Source organism: Amblyomma americanum, chromosome 3, assembly GCF_052857255.1.
Source record: "Amblyomma americanum isolate KBUSLIRL-KWMA chromosome 3, ASM5285725v1, whole genome shotgun sequence".
Lineage (NCBI taxonomy): Eukaryota > Metazoa > Arthropoda > Arachnida > Ixodida > Ixodidae > Amblyomma > Amblyomma americanum.
The window spans coordinates 189,798,928-189,821,907 of NC_135499.1; the positions used below are offsets into that span (position 1 = coordinate 189,798,928).

The 22,980-nt window shown below is 44.2% G+C and overlaps 1 protein-coding gene across 1 annotated transcript in view; it reads left to right on the forward strand.

The window, feature by feature from the left end:
• The window catches only part of LOC144125687 (calcitonin gene-related peptide type 1 receptor-like), a 114,866-nt gene that overhangs the window by 87,410 nt on the left and 4,476 nt on the right, over nt 1-22,980 (forward strand). The window contains exons 4-17 of the mRNA XM_077659303.1: nt 3,010-3,145; nt 4,632-4,742; nt 9,391-9,476; nt 10,517-10,679; nt 10,761-10,880; nt 11,654-11,760; nt 15,330-15,421; nt 16,894-17,020; nt 17,146-17,299; nt 17,735-17,801; nt 18,947-19,013; nt 19,592-19,677; nt 20,592-20,724; nt 22,561-22,602. Coding sequence (XP_077515429.1) covers nt 3,010-3,145; nt 4,632-4,742; nt 9,391-9,476; nt 10,517-10,679; nt 10,761-10,880; nt 11,654-11,760; nt 15,330-15,421; nt 16,894-17,020; nt 17,146-17,299; nt 17,735-17,801; nt 18,947-19,013; nt 19,592-19,677; nt 20,592-20,724; nt 22,561-22,602 — 1,491 coding nt within the window. The remainder of the gene's footprint in view (nt 1-3,009; nt 3,146-4,631; nt 4,743-9,390; nt 9,477-10,516; nt 10,680-10,760; nt 10,881-11,653; nt 11,761-15,329; nt 15,422-16,893; nt 17,021-17,145; nt 17,300-17,734; nt 17,802-18,946; nt 19,014-19,591; nt 19,678-20,591; nt 20,725-22,560; nt 22,603-22,980) is intronic.

A 22,980-nucleotide genomic window follows, 5' to 3' on the forward strand; every position in this document is an offset into this window, starting at 1 on the left:
AGCAGTTTACTTTTTTTTGCTTCAAAACTGATGTACAGACAGGTATAAAAAAAGAAAAAATCGCTCAATACGCGCCTCTTCACATCTTTTCTCACCTTTCATGAGTTTTGAGCTATAAAATAAAAGTTCCGCTATATGCGAATGTTTTATTTGGGTTAGGAACGCTTAACTGTCTTATGCTGAACATCACGCTCCTTAAATTTTCCTATTTTATCGGACGGAATTACCGGATTCTCACTGCAGTTAAGCACCAGAAAACATCAAGACAGAAAGCCGTGTTTTTAGCAACTGAACAAAAAGCTTACCAGGATAAAGGGAGCTACATGAAGCACTTGCTTATAAATGTGGCTTCCAAAACTTCATTGCCTCGCCGTTAGGGTACGGGGACGTATTCTTTCGTACACTTCAAAGGGAAGCCACAAGTGTAGTGCAGGCGTGAACCGCCCTTGAAGACCGTGAACCATGACAGCAAACGCATGGAACGAAACCCAGTTTATTCAGTGACGCACGCACATATATATATGCACACAACTGTAGCCCTCTGGCGGTGTTCACATTGAAAAGGAAACAAGAACTAACTATACAACAACGAGGAAGTACTTTCTCTTGTGCGAAGATGTCAGTACGTGATTTTGGGCCAATTAATGCGATTTAATATTTCGTAGCGGAAAATATACACCGAGTGCGAATAGAAAGGCGGAAGCACTCGTGTGCACCGCTTCGTTTTGTGCTCTGCCTAAGTTCTTGTCGGTACTTTCGTTGGGGTGTGGCAGCGCTCGAATCATTGTTTTTTCATTTTAATTTCTAGATTCATCACTACTTTGTTGCTTTCCCCCATTGCTGGTTACTGATCTGCCATTTAAAATATTGAGAACGAAGTTCTGACGGCGTATAACAGCCTTATCCGTCTAGTCCCACCGCTTTCTTGAATGTTATGAACCATCGTCGTATCTATTGCTGACATGTTTAGACATCAAGAGTAAACGGCTGTGGGAGGAACTGAGCCGTAATAGTAGGGAATAAAAATTTCCCAAGCTGGGAACTTGCCTAGACAGATAGCAGGGATATCGGCCCTTTTCTTGCCACAATTTTTCTCGTGATCAAATTTACGTACGCAAGAACTTCTATCGTATCAAACTTTCGTTGACATAAAAAAAAACGAATGCAGTGTCATGGCTCTGAATATAAAATGTTGTGAAAGGCAATGAAAACAATGCGGGCTGCAACAAACTAGACAAGCTGGACACGTGAAGGGGGCCTCTTGTTAAACTGAAGACAACTGCACGTTCTCATGCTGTTACTTATTGTACGGTTGTGGTTTCTGCCCCGAATGCAGTGATGCATACTGAACACACACCGAATTCATTATTGTGGAGGTCCTTGGGCGTCATGCATCAAATGTAAATTATCGGCACTTGAAAGCCAGCATTCATTTGAATGAGCAATGTTTTGTTTCGTCAATCTGCGAAGAACTCCTTGAAAACTCTCTGAAAGGGGCTCTCAATAAATGTACAGCATTCCTGGGATGTCAATGTTCGCCGTTTCACAAATATCCTCCAGCAAGAATTTTTTCATTCTTTTATCGAAGCTGAGTTACCTGGAGTGAAATTTTTAATTTGAGCGTCTTCGCACCTTTCCCTCTCCTGTACGCACTTTGTGCACGCACAAAGGTAGGTAGGCGCTCTTCCGCCTGCCCCATCACCGACAGACACGGAAACTCTCGGAGGAAAGGAGGCCGGAGGGGGGGGGGGGGGGGGGGCGCAGCTTCATGACCCGCCGAAGCGATTCTGCTTACTGGCCGTGGTCATGATAGCTGCATGACGTCTGAAAGAATCTAGCCAACAGCTATATCTCAACAGAAATACGCAGGAGCGTTGGACGGAGGAGGGCGCGAGCATGAAAAAGACACCGGAAAGGACTTGCGAACTTTCGCGCGGGATTGTGGGTTCTCTGCAGCAAGTAGGAGTAGCTCGTGTGTTCATGACGAGAGAAATGTAGTCATTGAGCGAGTTTATGTACTCTCCTCGATGGGTACTTCAGAGCCCCTTTAACATGCAGCTTGAGTAAGTATCCTGCGTGTTTCCAATATATATATAACTATATTTGAAAACCATACATTCACGTTGAAGAAATCACCCTGGATAACAGCAGACACAAAACGGACATCAATAAAAAATGGCTGGCGGTTTGGCATTTCTAAGCACAAATTACTGTGCCAAAGCGCATTTAATGCAAGTGTACAACATCGGCACGTAGCTGAAACCGCGATTGAGGTGTCCACTGTCCCTAGGGAGCCAGTTATGCAGGTGTTCAACTTTTTCATCGTCAAGGCTAATTTACCCAATGTACGCCGTCGGCCGGACAGGGTTAATTAGAGAGACGTGCGAGAGACCTTTGGCCTACAGTGGGTATAGTCAGGCTGATGACATTGATGATAATAACGCCTGCGCCTATGCTCCAGAGCCGCGTTTCTGCAGAAGTGTTTTCAACGCCAACGCGTATTGCTCCAGTGAATTGCTTCTGCCCCATTGTTGTCCACGCCAACGCATGCAGCGCGCATCTCTCTGTCACTCCCGCCACATTGCTCAAAGCGCGAATATCAGTTTGATAGCAGTATTAGTTGTTGAAGAAAACGATGTGCAATACACAGCGCGAGAGTTTGTTACAGTTTAGCACGAGGCGTGATAGGCTTCGGCGATAGCCCATTGCTCTCTCGCAGTGTCCAGCAAAGCTCGTCTGTTCGCGCCGCTACGAGTACGAGTCCTAGTCGCAGATATTTATTGAATTTATTTTTCTTTCTTTCACCTCGCACAAACCCAAAACAATTGCAAGATGTTGCTCGGGGTTTACCCATCTAAATAGTGCGAATTCAATTAAGAAGGCCTTAAGGAAATAGCATCACTAGTATTGTTTCGTAAAATTGCAGTGCCAAGCATACCTATGCTTCCCGGGCTATTAGTAAAAATAAAGTGGGCAATCGCAATTAATTTGCGCTCTGTTTTGGTGCAGCTGCTGTCCGCCTGCCTCATGCCCTGGTGCAGCCCTAGCGTGCACGGCTCCCGCACTGAGCGGGTGTTCACTCAGCTGAAGGCTCTGCGCGAATGTGAGCAGCGGGCGTTCTTCGATGCAGGCGACAACGACACCGGTGAGAAATCCATTACGGTTTGGCTCTGTGGGCGTGCAGTTGTAGCATCTCTTGCTCACTTACAGTGGTCTCTTGCGATCGCTAGTAGCTTGTTTAAAGCAAACATATGTTGAAAAAAGCTACCTCAATCATTTTTATTATGCAGAACGAAAGGGGGGAGAGAAGAGGCCCTTTTATTCAGCACGTTTTTGAGCACGGAGTAGTAAGTATTGCGGGGTTATGTTCAAAAATGTCGAAGTGATCAACCCCGCTCGGTCTGATTAAGCCGTGCTGTGTGATATGTGCTCTCTTTAACTATTTTTTTTCTTCTAAGCCTTGTTTATATAAACTTCAGATAACTTGACGTCAGCTCCGTAGTGAAAGAATTTTCCGCAATGGGAGATACTGTGCGTTTTGTACTGTGCTTTCTTTTCTTCGTCCCTCGTCATTTTGCGCGGTTGCAATGTGCACTCCATTGAGATACACAGGTTTCTCCAATATGAAAGGGAACTACCAGCTTGGGAAAAAGGCTAGGTATGTGGTAATTTCTCCTCTACAGTCGAAAATAACTTTTCTATATTACGCGCCAAGAGCAAAGCTAGTTATAAAACTGGAAAAATTTTGCTGGCCACGCATACAGTATACTTATGCAGTAATCAGTAGGGGAATGCTCAAAATATTTTGTCTTTCATTTGTTGGGAGCTGTACCCACGGAGAACTCAAGGTACTTCTAGATTTAATCGTATTTAGAGAGCAGAAAGTGAATTGAAGTGAGCATTTTTGTGTTATTGCTGCATCCTTCTTTTATTCTTTTCTGTGGGCCTACATGCGGAACGCAGAATGTGGGGGTTCGAAACGTTAGTGAAAGTCTGCGTTTCAATGTGTGTGGGGAATGTTATAAGAGCAGTAAGGTTTGTGTAACAGCTGCGACAGGGATAAAAAAAAATCGTAAACCTGACAAAAAAGTGGTAGTGGTTTAGTGTATTTGAGCCGAGTTGATGTGCGATAGCATGTGCTTATTCGTCAATTGTAGGGGACACTTATGCTCGGCCTCAAGGGTATGACGCGATAGCTTTAGTGGGTTGAGGCCCATATTGCAGAAGTGGTCATTCTCTACTTAACATTCACAGATCGCGGCGAGTCCTCATACCACTACCAGCGTAGTGGCGCAGCGGTTAAGCGATGCGCAACTTCACAGGCTGTTTCTATACCACGGCCACCGGAGGGATCAGTCGACCCATGTGGCTCTTCCCGGGCAACCTCTCGCGTCTAATCATTAATTTCACTTCCACCTTATTCTTATCGTTTGCAGCTTGCGCGACGCTACTCCGAACTAAGCCGAGCTTACCCAAGTAGCTCGGGTTAGTTCGGTGCACAAGACTAAACAAGGTGACAAGATGCTTGCTCGGAGTTGGTGCGTCTGGAATACAGTGCTTTCGCAATAATAATGCATAACGTCTGCCGTACAGCGTTTAGTTCAATTCCTTTTCACTTGCTCTGCCTGCAGTTGGATGCGACTGGAGGTTCGACGGCTGGCATTGCTGGCCTCCGACGCCACGGGGCACCACAGCTCGGGCGCCATGTCCGGGTCTACTGCCCGGCATTGTGAACACCTCGGGTGGGTGCGATGACTATGTGTGGCAGCAGTACCAATGGTCGGCGTTGATTCCAATGTGCAGCTCACTACTATTTCGCTTCTCTTTTTGCCATGTTCTCTGTTCTTGGTATTCGTGCTGAGAAAGCCGGATAGCAGCGCAGGAGCAATACAACCGCGTCTTTAATTGTCACTCAAGCGATTCTGGTGCTGTCTTTGTTGTCTCAATAAGAAAGCACGTTTCAATCAAATCATGTCATAACCTATGAAGCGCAGAACATTGATATCGTAGAATCACTTAAAATACTTATAGTTACATTCAACAGCACATTAAGCTGGGATTTGCATGTTGCTAATATATGTAAAAAAAAACCTCCGCTGTAGCTGGAGTCGCCTCGCGTTGTCGCACTTTCCTTCCAACACACGTTTAGCTCCAAATATACCATGCCTTATTTTCTTCACATATCAACTATTGTAATCTTGTCTGGAGCACGACAACCAACACAAATAAACAAAAAAATTTACAATCCAAAAAAAAAAGAATTATACGATAGATCTGGAATCATGAACGCTTAGCACATGCCGGCCCGCTTTTCGCAACTTATAAGGTCATTCCTGTCTTTTCATTATACGATTTCCGAATTTTGCGTACACACTTCTCTTTGACTAATTCATTTCATGACTTTTTAATTGCCGCCGCTTCACTACAACCCCACGAACCAGTCGTATCCACACGAAACACACAAATCTGGCACGTTTCCCGTTTCCGAACAAATTATAAGAGCCAGTCATTGAAACATAACCTACCCTCACTGTTAAACAAGTTTAAATTTAACGCTAAGCCCACAAGAAGCGACTTGCGGGAACAATTTCTAAATGCATTGTAAAATGCTAAATGTATGTGTTTCTTTATCAATTAATGGCTTCCATTGCAAGATTACGTCGCCTACGATAGTTGGTTTTTGAACATGTAATATGTTGAGTATGTGATATGTTTTATACAGAGTCAGTTTTTGTATTGTATACACTAGCCGTGTTTTCCTTGTACACAACATTGCATATAACATTGTTTTGTTGTCATATTGCAATCATGTATCTGCACTGGTCTACCTTGTTATGGTCTCTTGGGCCTCGTCAAGCTGCCCCGAGCAGCTTTTTGCCCAAGAGCTCCAACCATGTATATATGTTGTGAAATAAATGAATTGATTTGAATTGAATTGAAAGTGATGTGCCGCGTGGCTGAAAAGGTTTAAATACGTCCCTGAGCTTTTGAAAGTATTGTAAATACCAAAAAATCTCACGCGCCGCCTGCGAGCTACCCAGTAAACACTAATTGTGAATCCTACCATACTTATTACAATTCTGAATTTATCAAATGTTTTCATGTGCTCGAAAGCTAGGCTGTTGTGGAAAAGGTGCATTGTTGTTTTGGTTATAGCATGCACAGTAAATGTTACCATTTGTTTTTAAAACAATATTTTGTATGAATCTTAAAATAGAGAGTTTTAGTTTCACGTACGCAGAGGCTTCACGTACGTAGAGCTCTTACGGGTGACCAGTGCGCATGCGCAGAACGCAAAGGGTTTGCGTGAGTCTCACGTACGTACGTGAGATTCGGATTTTTACGTTGCGGTCTTTGCGTTGCTTGCGTACATAGCGTTGACAAACATGGCGGCGCCCTGCCCGCTGCTTCACAGCGATAACAGCTTCGTAGCTAATCCCTCGAGGCGATATCGTGTTCTAAACTGTTGTATTCGCCTTCGATTTGTCCATTGTTACCCTCGCATAAGGTTCCAAGCGACAAATAGCTTTTGTTTTTCAGACAGAAGGGCGATTTTTCAGCTGTTAAGCCTGACGAAGTAGCGTTGGTTGTCGTCATAGCAACGGTCTCGCTATGAATGGCTCGGCTTAAAGACTTGTCTTGGATGATTTAGGCTACAACCAGTGTCCGTGTTTCTTAGTAGATGGCGCTAGGCGTAACGTGCAGCGTACTTCGCGTACGTGTAACTATAAGGGTTTCAAACGACCTGCGTGCAAGCTACGTAGACTTTTCACGTTTGCGTACGTGAACCCTCTACGTACGTGAAGCTAAAATTCTCTAATGTTTATAACGCTAAGGTTGCTCCCGGTTCGAGGTTTCTTCTTTTAAATGTTCTTAAGTTGCCTCACCGAATCGTGTAAGAGCTATTCTAACATGAACAACGGTTGTACGGTAACAACGGTTGCACGTGGTTCACCCTCAAAGCGCAACCTCTCGCGACTAATCAGTGCCATCTGCCACCTGCTTCCCATTGGCTAAAGCTGGCGTGATGCTCCTCCTAACTTAACCGAGCTTCCTCCCATTGCCTCCAGCTTGCCCGACGTTCAAAGAAAGAAAGAAATAAGGAAAATTAAACAAGAAAAAGAAAGAAAGAAGGAAAGAAAGAAAGAAAGAAAGAAAGAAAGACAGAAAGAAAGAAAGAAAGAAAGAAAGAAAGAAAGAAAGAAAGAAAGAAAGAAAGAAAGAAAGAAAGATACGTTAGCCCTGAGATAAACTGCGCGGTGGGAACACACGCCTGCTCTAGATAAAGTAACATGCCGTTTTAGAGTGCTTATCAGTATGCGCACGACGATTTGATGCTTGAACTGACTAGAGATAGCAAGACTTGCCCTTATTTTTTTTCCTTCTTACGAGTTGTAAAAGCGGCAGAGAAAGACGGAGGAAAGATGTGGCGCGTGCACAGCTCAACTGCGCGAAGCGTACGCTAGAATCGGTTTTGGCAGATACGGGTTTCTGCCTTTTTTTCATGCGTCTCGTCTTGTCATAGATGAGGGGCTTTTGCGCTTAATTCCACGCCTCCTAATGGCTACGGCTTGGTTTGTTTAGTTAGCTTCCGCGACTTAAAACACTTCAGTGCAGGTACTGGTGCGTTTGCGTGGGCAATTAGCGAGCCGCATGGCCCATCATGTCCAAGATTGGCCGAATTAATTATCGCCTCCGCGTGCTTTACTCTGTGAAGATCGTCCAGTTTCCAGGAACGCAGCGCGGAGAGGAATAAGCGCTTCCTGTTAACTGAATTATCCGGTCGTGACTTCAAAATTACTCGCTTTTATTTTTACTTAAGCCTCTATTATCTCAGGGTAAATTTGCAAAAGGAAGTGATCGAGATACCGAGCCGTGAAATAAGCGTAGAAACAGGTCATTAGCAGTGCAACTCATGCCGCCTATGCGATACTATTTCCGTCCTTGGTGAACCAGAAATAGTAAGAAAGATCAGGGTCAACGGCTTGGCATATTGTCGAAGCTTTCAACCTAGATATTCAAATGAATGAAGCTTCGACCATTTTAGTCTTGTATGTAAGCCCAACCAGGAACTTCTACTTCGTGTCGTGCACGGTCAAGCAAAAAAAAAAGGCAGCCGATAGACTGCATGAGCACCAGGCATGAGATTTTGTGAGCTGCCTTATTCCTGCTATTCGAAAGACTGTGATGAAGCAGTCGGTCACCAAGTGGTGCAGAGTCAGCGACGAGCCTAGAAAGTGGAGCTGCCTGTTCAGTCGATCTGTCATCCCGGTGTCTGGGCTCCGGAATAGGCCGATGTGCACATGATGCTCACTTTTATATCGATGAGATTTAGGCTGAAGATTGTCGTCCTGCCTGCGTCGACCGTCATGTGCTAGAAACTGTAGCCGGAAGTGGATACAACTAGTTGAGAGTCGAGGTATATATTGTCGCGTGATGGGGATGAGGGGCACGGCGGTATGCGACTTATAATCAGACTGGAGATAATCTAGGGCGATTTTTTTTATGAATTGATACCCAAAAACAGCCGACAATTCGGTGGCGGCGATAGCAGCAAGGGCGTTCTGCAGACGTCGGGCTTAAGAAAGGACGTCGCTCTCGCTAGCGCATATTTTCAACGTTACGATGAGCCTTCTGTAAGACGCCTGACACATCGGCAACTATCTCCAGCGTCGTAGAAAGCGCCGCGTCTGCTTAGTGCAGTTACAGACCACTCTGGTCTCGTCTTGAGCAAGGAATGCAAGTCTATAAGCCCGCTTGCCGACGGCGTTATACAAAGCACACGAAAATAGGAGCAACGATTCGCGGCAGCATGAAGGAGTCGGGCCTCTATAGTGGCCACTAGCGATGACTACGATGCGCAAATCCCAGCCTGCAAAGGACGGGTTGGCATAAGTCCTTGTCCCATCGACGGGAAAGTAGCTGAGTTCGGGACTCACCATTTTCAGTGTAAAAGGCTGCCGCATTTACACTATCCATAATACTGAGCTTGAGGCCAGAGTAGGTGCGGCTCGAATTGGCGCGAGCACTTCTCCGCACCATCTTTAACTTCCGGTCCGGGCGCAGATTTTTCGCTGAAAAGGTTGCGCGCCTACATGATTCTTTTTGCTCAGGAGTCATAAAATTTATTCCTTTTGACACACTGCTCTTTGGAGGGCACTATAAATTACACATTAACATTCTCAAAAACATCACCCTCAGGCAAATTGATGCCGCAAGCTAGTTTTGAGTTCGACTTATTAAGCCAGTGCCTGTAATTTGTTCCCTGAACTATGTACAGCTGTAGCCACTGTAGAATTGTTTGCCAAATGTTTTTGCATTGAACGATTGCTAAAAAAAGAACTTTTCCTTGTTCGTATAGTAGCTTACGATGTGCTCTGATGGACGCAGGTACAGCGCATTACCACTGCCTTGTGAAGGGTTCTTGGGAAGACGCAATGGGAAACTACGACGCATGCACAACATCCCCGTACTACGTAAGCGTTCTCAGCTATAACTTGCTACAATGCGTTTGAGTCGCTCGTGGAAGCCTAAAAATCACTGCAGTAGTGTTGAACGCCAGTTACGACACTACTGTGGAAGTGTTAAGAAAACATCACGCAAAACTGCAACGCGAATATTTCGGGCATAGAGGTTGTGTTATCAGCCTTACAAGGTAACCGGAAAACGGAAACGAAAGTTTCACCTATAAAAAAAAGATAGCTGTGAGCTTTCACTGAGAGCCACAGAGATACGATGACATCTTATCATCCCTCTCAGCGAGCACGCCGACAGTATTCTATAAAATCAGTGCATCCTGTGACCAAATATCTCACAGAAATTGGAGTGCCATATAACGCAAATATGGTGTAGTAGTGGCGCTTGTTTTCAGCGCTGATCCTATTAATTGCAGCGGCAGGTCTTAGCTTAGAAAAGTGTACAGACCAGCCATCAGAGTGCAACCTGATGGCCTGCCTTAAAAAGATTATGTGCGAGACTTCGTATTAATGAGTGCAGCACAACGAAGTTCAATTCAACTGTCTTAGGCGGGCATGCAGGCTCTTCAGACTTTATATTTTCTAATATACTGCGTTTTAATTGTCCTTGCCATGACAATTAAAAAAACAGTCATACGTATAGTATAATCCTTGGCCTGTCGCAGCCGCAACATTTTAGCTGCCTAATGGACCTCTGAACGCAGATTTATACTATGTTAATATGAGTGCTGCACTCGATGCTTAAATTTTTCTACTTTGCAAAATTGCGCTCTCCTGAACTTTCTCTTTGCAAAAGCTTGCGAAACTCTTGACGACGCGCAGTTCTGTGTAGCTTAGCCGTGTGCGCCGGCCTAGCGTTAGTCACACTAATGTGCCTCCATCAAATAGCTCCGTCGTGGAGCGATATTTTTCTATGCGCGGATTCCGAGCCGACTACGAGCGGAATATTTCGCTAAAGGACAAAATGAGCTTCACCGCGAGCTTCGAATTGATAGGCCGCCTTGGTGGACAAAAACCACAGAACTCTTCGGTCTTTGCAGGACCCCGAGCTGAAGCTGCTGCTTGACATCGCCAACGAAATAGGGGAGTATGTTCCCTGGGAGCAGAGTTCCCCGAGAGGGGAGAACTGGATGTGGCAGGAGAAGATCGGCCACTTCAAGCACTGCCTCGAGCACGTGCTCCTCAAGCCATTTCCCGAGCTTGGTAAGCGCTCTGCGATATGGTCGCCAGTGAACCGGTGAGCGTAATATGTTGAGCGCTGTGTCGATCTTTCTTTGCCGACAGGTGCGAACGAGTCCCTCTGTCCACGAACATGGGACGGCTGGAACTGTTGGGACGATACGCCACCAGGTCAAACCGTGTTTGCTCCGTGTCCACAGTTCGTGGCAGGATTTCTCTCGTCCAGTGAGTGACTCCACGACTATTGTTTTTTCTTTTTTTGGATATACCTTTGGCTCTAATGCAATGGCAGCCATACTTTAGTAATGACGCTTAGTTGGCAGTGCAGCTCAGTGGCGTCATTTGTGTCCGTTAGGGTCGTGCTAAGAGCATGTAAATTCGCAGGTGACGAGCTGAGCTGCGGTTTTAAAGCACTTATACCAGTAAAAAACTTTTTGAACTTCCATTTATTTCTCTTCCCTTATAAAAATGGTCTATAGACAGTCTATAGACTTCTTATTAACTCTATTGCTTTGCTATAGATATATATATTTCTGTCTATTCATAGCCTATAGACTGTTTATAGACAAATGTCTACTAAAAGTGTATGGCCGTAAATCTATAGATTGTCTATTGACTGTCTATAGGATTTGTATTGCCTATAGACTATCGTTTAGGGTTTGTCTGTAGAGAGTCTATAAACTTTATAGACAGAAGTCTATGGACAGTCTATAGACTGTCTAAATAAATTTTTGTAATGGTTGTGCCCAACTCTTGACAGCTGTGTGACGCAGTGAAGGTCGGCACTCACGGAACTTTAATTACGCTGACATTTCCGAACATCGCGCGAGGAATGACTGTGTTTTGGTTTCCATTGACTTATATTCTGTAACGCACATCGTTCGTAATTTGGCGTCAGCGTAGAAAGGTGTTTCGTCTGAAACAAACAAGGTTCTACTGGGGTTATTCTCACGTCTACTGAAGGTAGATGTATATTTCTTTGTTTTTCATCCTCAAAGGGCAAGCACACAAGCTGTGTACTGCGAATGGCACCTGGTTCCGCCATCCCGTTACCGGACACATATGGTCCAACTACACGGCCTGTGTAGACACCCACGACCTGCAGGTCTGTCTCACCAGCGAGGCAATATAATGTCGACGGCTCACTCCTTCTGCTATCGCGAACATGTGCTCTCGATTATTTCAGTGTCATAGCAAAAGCTGAAGATTTTGTGTCAACTTAGCAGGATAAACTAGATAAAAATAACGGCCTCGGTTGTTTGTAGAAAGGCACGCTTCATACTTTTCTTTTTAGACTGCAGATAAATAACACTGCTTGGAATTTTTATCGCGATTTTTTTGTGTAAACTTAAGAATGTCAAATCACGGAAATTATTTTTTTTTCTTTAATACTTTCATCAAATTCCTGTTGCGGCATTGTCCTCGTACTGTTGCACGGAAAGGTGCGACAATATCCGCTGACAATAATTATAACCCTCTTTAATTTTTAAAAACTTTACCTCATAAGGTAGCCTGTGAATGATTATTGTATTTGCCTAAATAAAGCACGCAGAGCTTTCAGGTGAAGTTAATATAGCTGGAGAAACTAAAGTGTGCAAGGGGTATCGTTCTACCACTGGGCACAGTTGGTCCATAAAAAGATTATTTTAGAATATCGGTTAGCATGTTTGTCGAGAAAAAAATGCACTTTCGGGTCGAAAGATTGCAGGGCACGCGAGTTGAGAGAAACGTAAATATTGTGGAGGCCACTACATATACAATAAAATGAAAACGTCTATGCTTTAGTGAGGCAACTCTGCAGAGCCCCTGTCATTTTCAGGCTCTCTGCCCAGGCTGCACGGAAATGCTTTTTTCGGCGACACTTGTGCGCCGGAAACTTCTGGCGCCAGGTGTACCTTCAGATTTAAGCTAGGAAACTCTGTGGGTTACTCATCAGTGTTATTTGATTTCTTCTCTATTATCGATGCGCTTGCTATTTATTATTTGTATGAAGGGCTTCCCAGGATGTATGCACAGGGGGCTTCGAAAGTTCCAGGCCACAGGGTCTGCTTTTTAGCAATATAATCTGGCACTTAAGCTACCTACCAAGCTGTCAAGGTTCTCAGGGGTGAGAAGGTTGCCTCTATCCCCCTAGAGGGACCTTGAGCTTCGGGGGTTTTGTAAATGCCCTACTCCATGGCTCAAAACCACACCCAGTTGCCTGGGACCATTCTGACGCGCTCTGTACGTCATGTTCCCTTCTCGCCAGCTGGCATCATCATCATCATCATCATCATCATCATCAGCCTGACTACGACCACTGCAAGGCAGAGGCCTTTCTCATGTTTCTCCAATTAACCTTTGCCAGCTACGGCCACCGTATCCCCGCAAAATTCTTAATCTCATCCGCCCACCTAACTTTCTGCCGCCCCCTGCGGCATTTGCCTCCTCTTAGAATCCACTCTGTTACCCTTAAGGACCAGCGGTTATCAGAAACTTTACGGCTCAATAGTTAAGCGCCACGTACAATTGCGGAGTGCCCTTCATCAAAACCAAAAACTTGTCAATACCCTGGAAAATTGTCGAGAAGATTCCGCAGTTTTTATTTTTCCACCGAATTGGCGTTTCTCACTGGCTTGGCGACAAAAATAGCATAGATGTCTCCACTGTAAGGAGCCGTGGACGGTAGGAAAAACGTCGCGACGATGGCGCCTAGACCAAAACAGAGACGCAGCGCGTTCGATATAAGAAGCCAGACACGGTGCGTTTCGTTCAACGATCCAACAAAGAGGCGCGAAAAGCAGCTCTCGCCGATGTCGGCGGGAGGCACCACGCCCTATTTTGCGGCTTGCGAAACATACATTCCGCAATGGATCGACGCGGAATGCAAGCTTCCGTGTGTCCCGAAGCTGTAGCAAGCGAATACTGCAGATCGCACCAGGATGATTGCCGTGCATATGGTTCGCATCAAAGCGACCAACAAAGCGCAAAATTAAAAACCGAGAAGGTGTCTTTTCAGCCACTGCCTAGAGGAAGTGTTATAGGCAAGAAGCAGCCGAGATCCGGGGGCCGCAGGTGCCCAAATAAAACGGAGAGATAAAAATATTAACACTTGAGACACGCCACATAGACACATTGTATTGATTTCTCTTACGTGGAACTACACCTAGCATGCTTAGAGCACGAACCCTACAGAAATAGATCTAAACAGGCCAGTACCCGCAAAGGAAGACGAGTCATAACGACAGCCCGTCCATGGTATCCTATTTATACGAGATATCCTACCGCATGGAGCAAAGATGCAGCTTTGAGAGCGGTCGGTGGTAGAGCGTTTAAGCAAGCGAAGTAGATCTTCCACAATAAACTGGTCGTCCCACGACACTTGAACCAGAATTTCGTACCGTGTGCGTAAAATCATAAGCCCATCTTGTCACAACAAGACATCATGCAGGAACCATTGGGACCCGGGTATAAGAGGATGACGCCTTCCGGGCCCTGAAATGATAAGCAACCAACAATTTATGACACTAGCTGGCGACAGTACTGACTGGCAGTGTACGGATAACCGACTGCCCAGCATTCTGCCGTCTATACACGGGGCCACTGCTCACAAAAGCTGTTTCAAACACAGAAAGGCGGGTTTCTTGGTGTCTTAATTGTTCTAGAATATATATTTCATTTTCACCGCGCAAGCAAACAGCGACTTGTCTTGTGTTTCTTCTTGCCCGTGTTGGTGTTTTGTTGAGCAGTGGCCCTATGCATTCTGCTATCAGTTATTTATTGGTTCATTAGGTCTCAGGATTATTTCCTACTTGCTCCACTTTTTCACCAAGTCACGATCTGGCAAAACAACAGTATACGGCCGAGAGCGCCAACGAAATCACGGGTCATTGAGCAGGTATTGGTATATATCTGTGGTCATTCAACAGGTCATTGACCAAACTTCCACAGACAGCACAAATGCTGTTGGAGGTTTTCGTCCACAACCGAAAGAAATAACACTGGTTCTTTCTATTTAACTTGTAATAGACACAACGATCTCCTCAACAAACAAGCCCCGAAAACCAGGGCCGTGAGCGGGTGGGCTCACATTGTGTGGGCATTCATTAGAGCTTTTCAAAATATTTAAATTCCGCGCGCTAAAATTATCCTAAGCGCAAGATACATAACCACTCCGTCCAATTAAATTATTTTAGTGGTGCGGTATTCATTCGGAGGGTGGGAAGTTTATCCATCTGGTTAAGTTTTCGAATACGCCTCATAAAAAGGGCAAATCATTTTTTCTTCACATTCTTTTTTTTAGTTTTTGGGCGCGCTAATTGTCGCTGAACATGCAAAACGTTTTCAAATCAAATCATGTCAAATTAAGTCAGTTTTATTCGCATGGCTAGTAAAAAGATACATTCGAATCATCTGCGCTTTTAGCTTTCTCGGCTAATTTGGGCCCATGCTAGAAATGCAAAAATAATTATGGCGACACAACTCGGTATTATGGATCAAATTCATGTATAACATTTATGCTGTAGTTATGTACAAAGAAAAGCGATATACATGATATCATGAAATAGTTACAAAAACTAAAAGTGATATGCATGTAAGAAAAACACTACTTTATAAGGCAGTTGAATATTGGTTAAAAAATTTACCGCATCATTTATACATCGCTTTCATGGATATTTTCTCTTTTTTTTTCAGTTCCGAAACCTCGTGAACTCCTTGTACGTTACGGGATATTCTATATCACTGGTCGCGCTGCTATTGTCACTTTTCATATTTTGCTATTTCAGGTGAGTATGAGCTTACTTCTTTAAAACATGCTTTTGCTTCTCTAGTTCAGCGTTTATCTCCGGGCTGGAACGGTTTTATGCTCTGTGAAGACTTAATTCCTATGCCAGCTTAATATTGTCATTGCCAGTGGTACAACGAGTACGCATAAACATGCATACTGCAATAGAAAAGGGCGTCTTTTATTGCTGAGTGCTGCCTGAAAAAAAAAATGTTTGCGATACTAGGTTATTCCTTGAAAGCGCTCTATTTTCACAAAACTGAAGACCCAAGTAATCGAAAAACAGGACTGACATTTGCCAAAATTGGAACAAGGTTAGTTTTGTTTGGTTCATGACAAGGCCTTTAATAATAATAATAATTGGTTTTTGGTGGAAAGGAAATGGCGCAGTATCTGTCTCATATATCGTTGGACACCTGAACCGCGCCTTAAGGGAAGGGATAAAGGCGGGAGTGAAAGAAGAGAGGAACAAATAGGTCCGTAGTGGAGGGCTCCAGAATAATTTCGACCACCTGGGGATCTTTAACGTGCACTGACATCGCACAGCACACGGGCGCCTTAGCGTTTTTCCTCCATAGAAACGCAGCCGCCGCGGTCGGGTTAAAACCAGGGAACTCCGGATCAGTAGTCGAGCGCCCTATCCACTGAGCCACCGCGGCGGGGTATGTGTGCAAATTTTCTTTTAATAATTGGGAACCTTCTACTGCAGAAAAAGGGTATAAAAGGCCGATCTAGCTATATGGAGTGGTGTAGTATCGGCTAGTTCAATGTTCGGCGAAAGTAAATTACAAGGGTTCAATTTTATTCCCTATACGTTAGGTGTATTAGTGCTTCAAAATCGGTGTGCACTCATCAACGAAAGTGAACACGCTGCGATAGAAAATCCAGCGTTTTCTTCACAGTACGGCAGTGCTGGAAGTAATGCAGTAGATTGAAACGACCACAGATATTCATTTCACTTCAAACATACTGCCTGCGGGTGCTCAGCAGACTAAAACAACAAAACAAGTAAAACACTGCCAACACAGTCTAGGCGTGGTGGCTTTGTAACAGAATCATGTTTCAGCATCTGAGGCTAAGTGTTGACTTCTAAGAGCATTAAAGCGCATTAAACGTACGAGTAAACAAAGTGCACAAACAGGAATTAAAAATCACCGTTTTCAACGCGCTTTCTTAGCAGTAGCCAAAAATTGGCATGGATAGGATGCTGTGGGGGAATATATGACAGGCCGGCTGTATTCTCGGAATCCTGTTGCGCTAGCGTTTTTGGTAACGTTGTGAGAGAAACGTTAAATTTAAACATGCAAGGACTGCATCGCTCCATTGTATGGTAGGGTAGAGACCCTTCGCGTTTTCTTGTAGCGGTAAGGAACAGAAACTTGAAATATTGGCGGATCTTTCCTTTTTTATAGTTCGACTTTTTTTGTGAACTACTTCTCTCTACAGACGCACTTTTTTCCGTCATGTACGCAGGTCTCTACGCTGTAGAAGGATCACTATTCACAAGAATTTATTTACGTCATTCATCATCAACAACCTGTGCTGGATCCTCTGGTACATTCATGTGATCGCACAGCCTCATGTGATAGAAAAAAGTCCGGTAAGTTAGATGATCTACATGGTTCACATGCTGATTCGGTAGATCATTCTAGTGCTAAATCAAAAAACAGAAATAATTACATAAAAACATGCTAGATTCAAGCGTCGTTCTGTTGTCTCTACCAGAGCTGGTGCCAGGCCCTGCACGTAGTGACGCAGTACTTCCTCTTGTGCAACTACCTGTGGATGTTCTGCGAGGGTCTCTACCTGCACACGCTGCTTGTGATGGCCTTCATTGCCGAAGACAAAATTCTCAAGTGGTTCCTGCTGATTGGATGGGGTGAGTCTCACGAGTTCTCGCATGTAGTTTACGAAGTTTGCTAGGTGCCACTCTTGGTAATATTTACCAGGTGTACTATCACCAGAAGGGGCACCCAGTTATTGGAAAATATTGTTATAAAAGGCTTCTTGGAACCACCGGGAAATTAGGACCTGACCTCAGTAGACTTGGTCACTGCAACGATTTTTTTCAATGCCACTGTAGTCGTTGAGTTAACATTCATCCTCTTGCTTGATTTAGGGACATTGAATGCACTTCTCCTGCTTTAGAACGTGACGTACTGGACCTTTGAACCCGCGCAGCTTCAGTAAATGTTCTTGGTATAACATTCGGTAAATGTTCTTGATATTAAAGTGCCATCATTTTTCTTTTACGGTAACGCTTTTGAGGCTGCAAACTATATGTTCGTATGACATCAAGTCTCGTCTCTTGCAGGATTTCCACTGCTTCCAACCATCGGATACGCTGTAATGCGCGGGTTAGACCCTGAAGCGTCAAGAATGTGAGTGCCCATTTTAACGCAGTTGCTCGGCTAATCATGCGTCCATTTCAGCTAGGGCTGTCTCCGCATGACTGTTTTTCTGTAGTGTTTGAGTGATGACCACAGTTATTTTTCTAGCATCTTATTAGCATAGTCACCAAGGTATAGATGCTCTTACGGCACAATACAAGCGATATATTCACGCATACAAACTTGTTGGGTTATCTGATTTCTGTCTTGTAGGGCAACTGCAGAGGTTGTAGAATTCGAAGAGCTTTTAGAGGTCGAATGTGTCAAACTTGGAGGTATAGTCTTTATCAAAAATATGCATGCCAAAGTGTAGCCGGGCTATTTAGCACATTTAAGAGTGCTAAGCTTGGGAGGGCTGAGGACGCAAATTCCTCTCGCCTTCGTGAGATTAGGGCCCATGAGTAGGCAAGAGGAGCCGCACTGCGGAGATCAAAGCGGACCCCATGGACTGTACGCTTTTGACAGAGACTGTACATGGCGCGATATGTCTTTGGGCTAGCATTTGAAATGGTGACGTAATCGTCGATTGAAACCACGATGGCTTTCAGGCTTCTCCGCAGCACACAGCGCTGAGTGGGGGGTCCTTGATCACTTCATCTACGGTGCTAGTACATCTTCAACGCAGAAGCACCACGTCAGGTATAGCCGCACGGCAGGGTTTGGCCGAAGGCAAAGAAAATTTTAAATATTATCTTTCGGGACGCCATCGCCAAGCCTCGCACTTTCCCAACGCTGTGAGGAGGAGCATTAGCTTTAAGCGGTGGCCACGTTATCATTTTCACCTATAGCCTGTATTAATTCGACTGCTTGAATATCGCGGAATTCTCAGAAAATGACCCAGTTTCCCTTTAAGCACTAGAGTTCCCATAGTTCCCATCGCAAAGTGCGGTAACGCGCGAGGACAGTTCGATTCTCGCAAGCCGAAAGCCATTTTGAAACCTTTTATATGCATTCGCAGCAGGTTAGCGCACGAAACAGCTACGTTGCCATGCGCATATGGCGCTTCATCACTTTGTGGGGACAGCATTCGTTTCGCTGTTTATAAGGAGTCTGTTCACGCGCTATATAAATAACCTCGGACACATAAGCACCACGTTAGGGAGGCTTGACGTGCTCTCTTGCCTGGCCATTTCTAGGTGCTGGGTCGAGCACGACGTCTGGTACACTTACATACTGAGCGTTCCTGTTTGCTTCTCAATACTGGTAAGTTAGCTTCCATTATTTAAATTCATTTACATAAATTTCGTAATTAAGGGGACTTTCTGTCACCTTCATAATGCATGCCACGCTTCGATCTTGGGTCGAAGCGTAGAATGCTCTCCCGGCAACAGCCCGTGGCATTGTGCTGCAGAGCACGAGGCCGAGGCAGAAACTGTGGGTTGGACTTCATTATTAGAACGAGAATTAATTCCAAAAAACGCTCATGTACTAAAATTTGTCGCAGGTAAACTCATGTGCTTGTATGCAATTACAAACCGAGTGCGGAGGCTTTTCGGTCTCGATTATAAAACGATTTTCTTTTCTATGTGTGTGTGTGTGTGGGGGGGGGGGGGGGGGGTGGAGGGGTGCTGACAGATCCTGAGTAGTATACTCATTGAACAACGTTTTGTTTCACCGCTGATGTGTCAATATCAATGAAACTAACTTTACCCTTTTAATGTAGAGAAATACATACAAGTCTTCTCAGAAAAGGAGCAAGCAGCCTTGTTAAACATTGTTTAGTTCACGGCCCATTGCCCTTTGTGTTCACCTCCGCTTGTTATCTTTGTTTTGTTCCGCAGCTCAGTTTCGCATTTCTCGTCAACATTGTGAGGGTCCTGGTGACCAAGCTTCGAGCTGTCAATTCTCCCGACAATGAAAGCACCAGGTGAGCGCCCGTGAACACTGCCGTTATCTGAGAACAAATAAGCCAACAGCAACCTTTAGCTGGGCGACGAGTCAGAGGGGTGCATGTAGCAAGTGAGACGACGTGTAGCGAATAAATTTTCATCCATGAGCCGTTTGCTTGAAGAAAGGCAAGTGAGTCGAACTGGCCGACTAGTTTCGAGCGGATGAGCATTATTCGGTGAGACAAATTACGTTTTTTATGTTACGAATATGTGTAAGAAAAGTAGACACCCTTGAAAAATGAAATGGATTCGCATAAAAAGAAATCGCCCATACGGCCATATTATTCCTTCGCCGCCGATAGATTTAAATAACGAGATTATAGTCCCTCTTGTGGAAGACCAGGGATTGTTATTTTCTAATTAAAAAGGAAAACGCAGGTGTGAGACTTACCCAACTGCGTCTGCTTTAAATCGCACCTCAATAATTGCTCCAGCTACTTTAACAATGCCGAACTGCTAGAATTCGCTTTATCTTCAAAATACCAGTAAATTACGTATAACTTTCTAAAGAAATTGATCGAATTAAAAATTGTGTCTTCCTGATCGTCCGACAGCTGTCTTTAATGCTCTGGAAATAAAGAATGCGCAAATTCAGGACACAGTTTAAAATCCACATGTATCAGCATCGCGAGCACACAACAGGAAGGAGAAGAAGATAGGACAGAGCGCTTCAAATAAAAGTTTTCTTCAAATAAAAGTTGGAAGTTCGGCGCTCTCTCCTATCTTCTCCTTCCTGTTGTGTGTTCACGCTGCTGTTACATCAGCCACCGTACTGATACATATGAATCGCAACCACCTAGGCCGGCAGATGGTGTTACAGTTTAAAAGTGGCCTTGTTAGGCCACAAATGTAAATAATACGCAGAATTTTTTTTTGCCTTTTCTGTGCTCAGGAAAGCTGTCAGGGCCACCGTGATATTGCTTCCGTTACTCGGTTTGCACTACGTGGTGACTCCCTTCAGACCGGACAAGGGCTCCATCTTCCTCGCCTACGAGATCATCTCGGCGCTGGTCACATCCCTGCAGGTGCGAATGCGATAGTGCGCCTCGTATTGCGAGGCAAAGGTAGGAACGAAGGGCTCAAGATTCACTAACCGTGCTTCTGCATATTAGCACGAATATTGTAAGTGGTTCGCTGAAATTATCAGTTTGATCTCGAATCTTCTCGCTGGTAACCCGACAAAGCTAAATATCTGACTTTATGATGTAAAATATCAAGATAAATTTGCTGACGTTGCAGTTATTTTGTACCTAATATTTATTTTCTTATAATCTCGGTGTACATTAACACCAAATCAATTTTTTACAGGGGTAGGTGCTTTTAAGGAAAAGGAAAAAAATACCAGATATAGCGTTTACACAATGTTAAACAGTTATACAATGCAAAAAATATAAGGATGGGTCCAGTTTAAAGCGAAAAAGAAGAACAAATTCAAGAATACCAGTTATAGAAAAGAAAGCATATATCACCTACGCTTTAACACAAATATCAGCAGTTTGGTGGCAATATAGTCATTTCGGCAAGCTCTGAAAATTTCAGGACTGTCGGCTGCATTACAAGTGAGGTATCCACTGTATTTCATTTGCGCACTGCTTGCGGAGAAAAGAAAAGTAAAAAGCGCTATTACTACAATACATTTCCTCAAAAACAGAGGTTGTTGGTGACGGGTGATTGTGGAGTAGCTTATTTCGACGAAGTCGTTGGAGTTAATCATGTATGAATTGTGCAGAAGTACAAAAATTTCAAGCGATCCAGCTTCAATTGGCTAGATAATGAGTGAAGCTCTGCGCGATGCAAAAGTTCAGTAGATGCATCTGTGTGTCTGTATCGGTTTAGACAAGTCGCGCAGCTTTCCGCTGCACGCTTCCGAAAATGGCTACTCTGGTAGTTGTATAGGGCGCCCATGCACTGTTACCATATTCTCTTGTTAGACGTATAAGAGAAATGTATTCCAGAAACTTAATTCAGGTAGGCGAGTTATTAATTATTATATGCCCCATTAGCACGAAACCCGCCGTCCGCCAGCGTCAATGGAACGAAAATCCTCAGTGATAGCACCATACTCTCACATGACGTCAGCAGTAGACCATAGGGTAGTGACGTTACAGCAAAGAACAAAAAATTAAATTTTTTTCCCAAAGGTGCTGTGAACTGTTCCAAAGACCTTTAAATTGCGAGGCCACAAAACCGCGTTACATCTTGGCAAATAAAGGAGAACCTAGTGTGTGCGTTTCTTTACGACTGCATGCTAATAAGAAGGTGCGTCACTAGAACGGAAAGAATCTTTAATGAACCTCGCAATACAGCTCACGATGATACAGGGCTTTCATATTCAAAGCATGTAATCAGTCTTAAGTGCCCTTCGTAATTTTATTCAAGGCACGTTTAAGGAAAACAGCTTGTTCACTGCTTTTTTCGCTACATACTGCACATGTCTTGTCGAGTTCAGGTCGGATGTGATAAGGATACCCAGATATCGGTATTCCGCTAGAATTCGTGGCGCAGTGTTATCAAAACCATCGGTGAACTTAAGTGAGAATATTTTCCTTATAACTGACATAGAAACTGCGCTTTCCTTGTTATTGACAATGTTCCAATCGTGACACCACTGAAGAACATTATTCGAGGTGCTGCATGTTTAGCTTGATCTGGTCGGGCTGATTTAGAACTTCATGGTGGAGCACGCTGTCGTCTGCAGGTATCCTAATTTTTACTTCACTTCGGTGTGTTATATCATGAATAAATATCAAAAATATTTGAATTGCACATTTAGCTTACTTAGTCACCCAATAATTGTTTTACTAACAAAAGCTGACGATTTGGTTGAAAACGCGTGTCCTAATATCTTTCTCGTCTCGCAGGGTCTCTGCGTCGCTCTTCTGTTTTGCTTCTTCAACGGAGAGGTGAGTGAGGCTGCTGGCATGTTGCCCTCCTCAACAGTTTATGTACACTAATTCGCAAAATAGCGATGACGATCGAAGTCCTATAACCGAAAGCAGAAACAGTGACCGAAACACTCATCTCCCGAAGTTTTTAAAATGTTCAGTCTATGAAAGAAAAATAGCCTCATTACTATTAAAGCGCAGGTAAATATGCGGCCGAACCACATAAATGTTTAAGAAATATAAACACTGAAAATCATCGGCTTGTTTATTCTGCAGTGCCTCATAACACCATTCTTTACTTTGCGTACCGGCTTTTTAAGGCGAAAGCCTCTAATGGCTCATACTCTCGGTCGAGATCCTGCCCGTTCGCTACATCGCCAACCGGAAGTCACGACA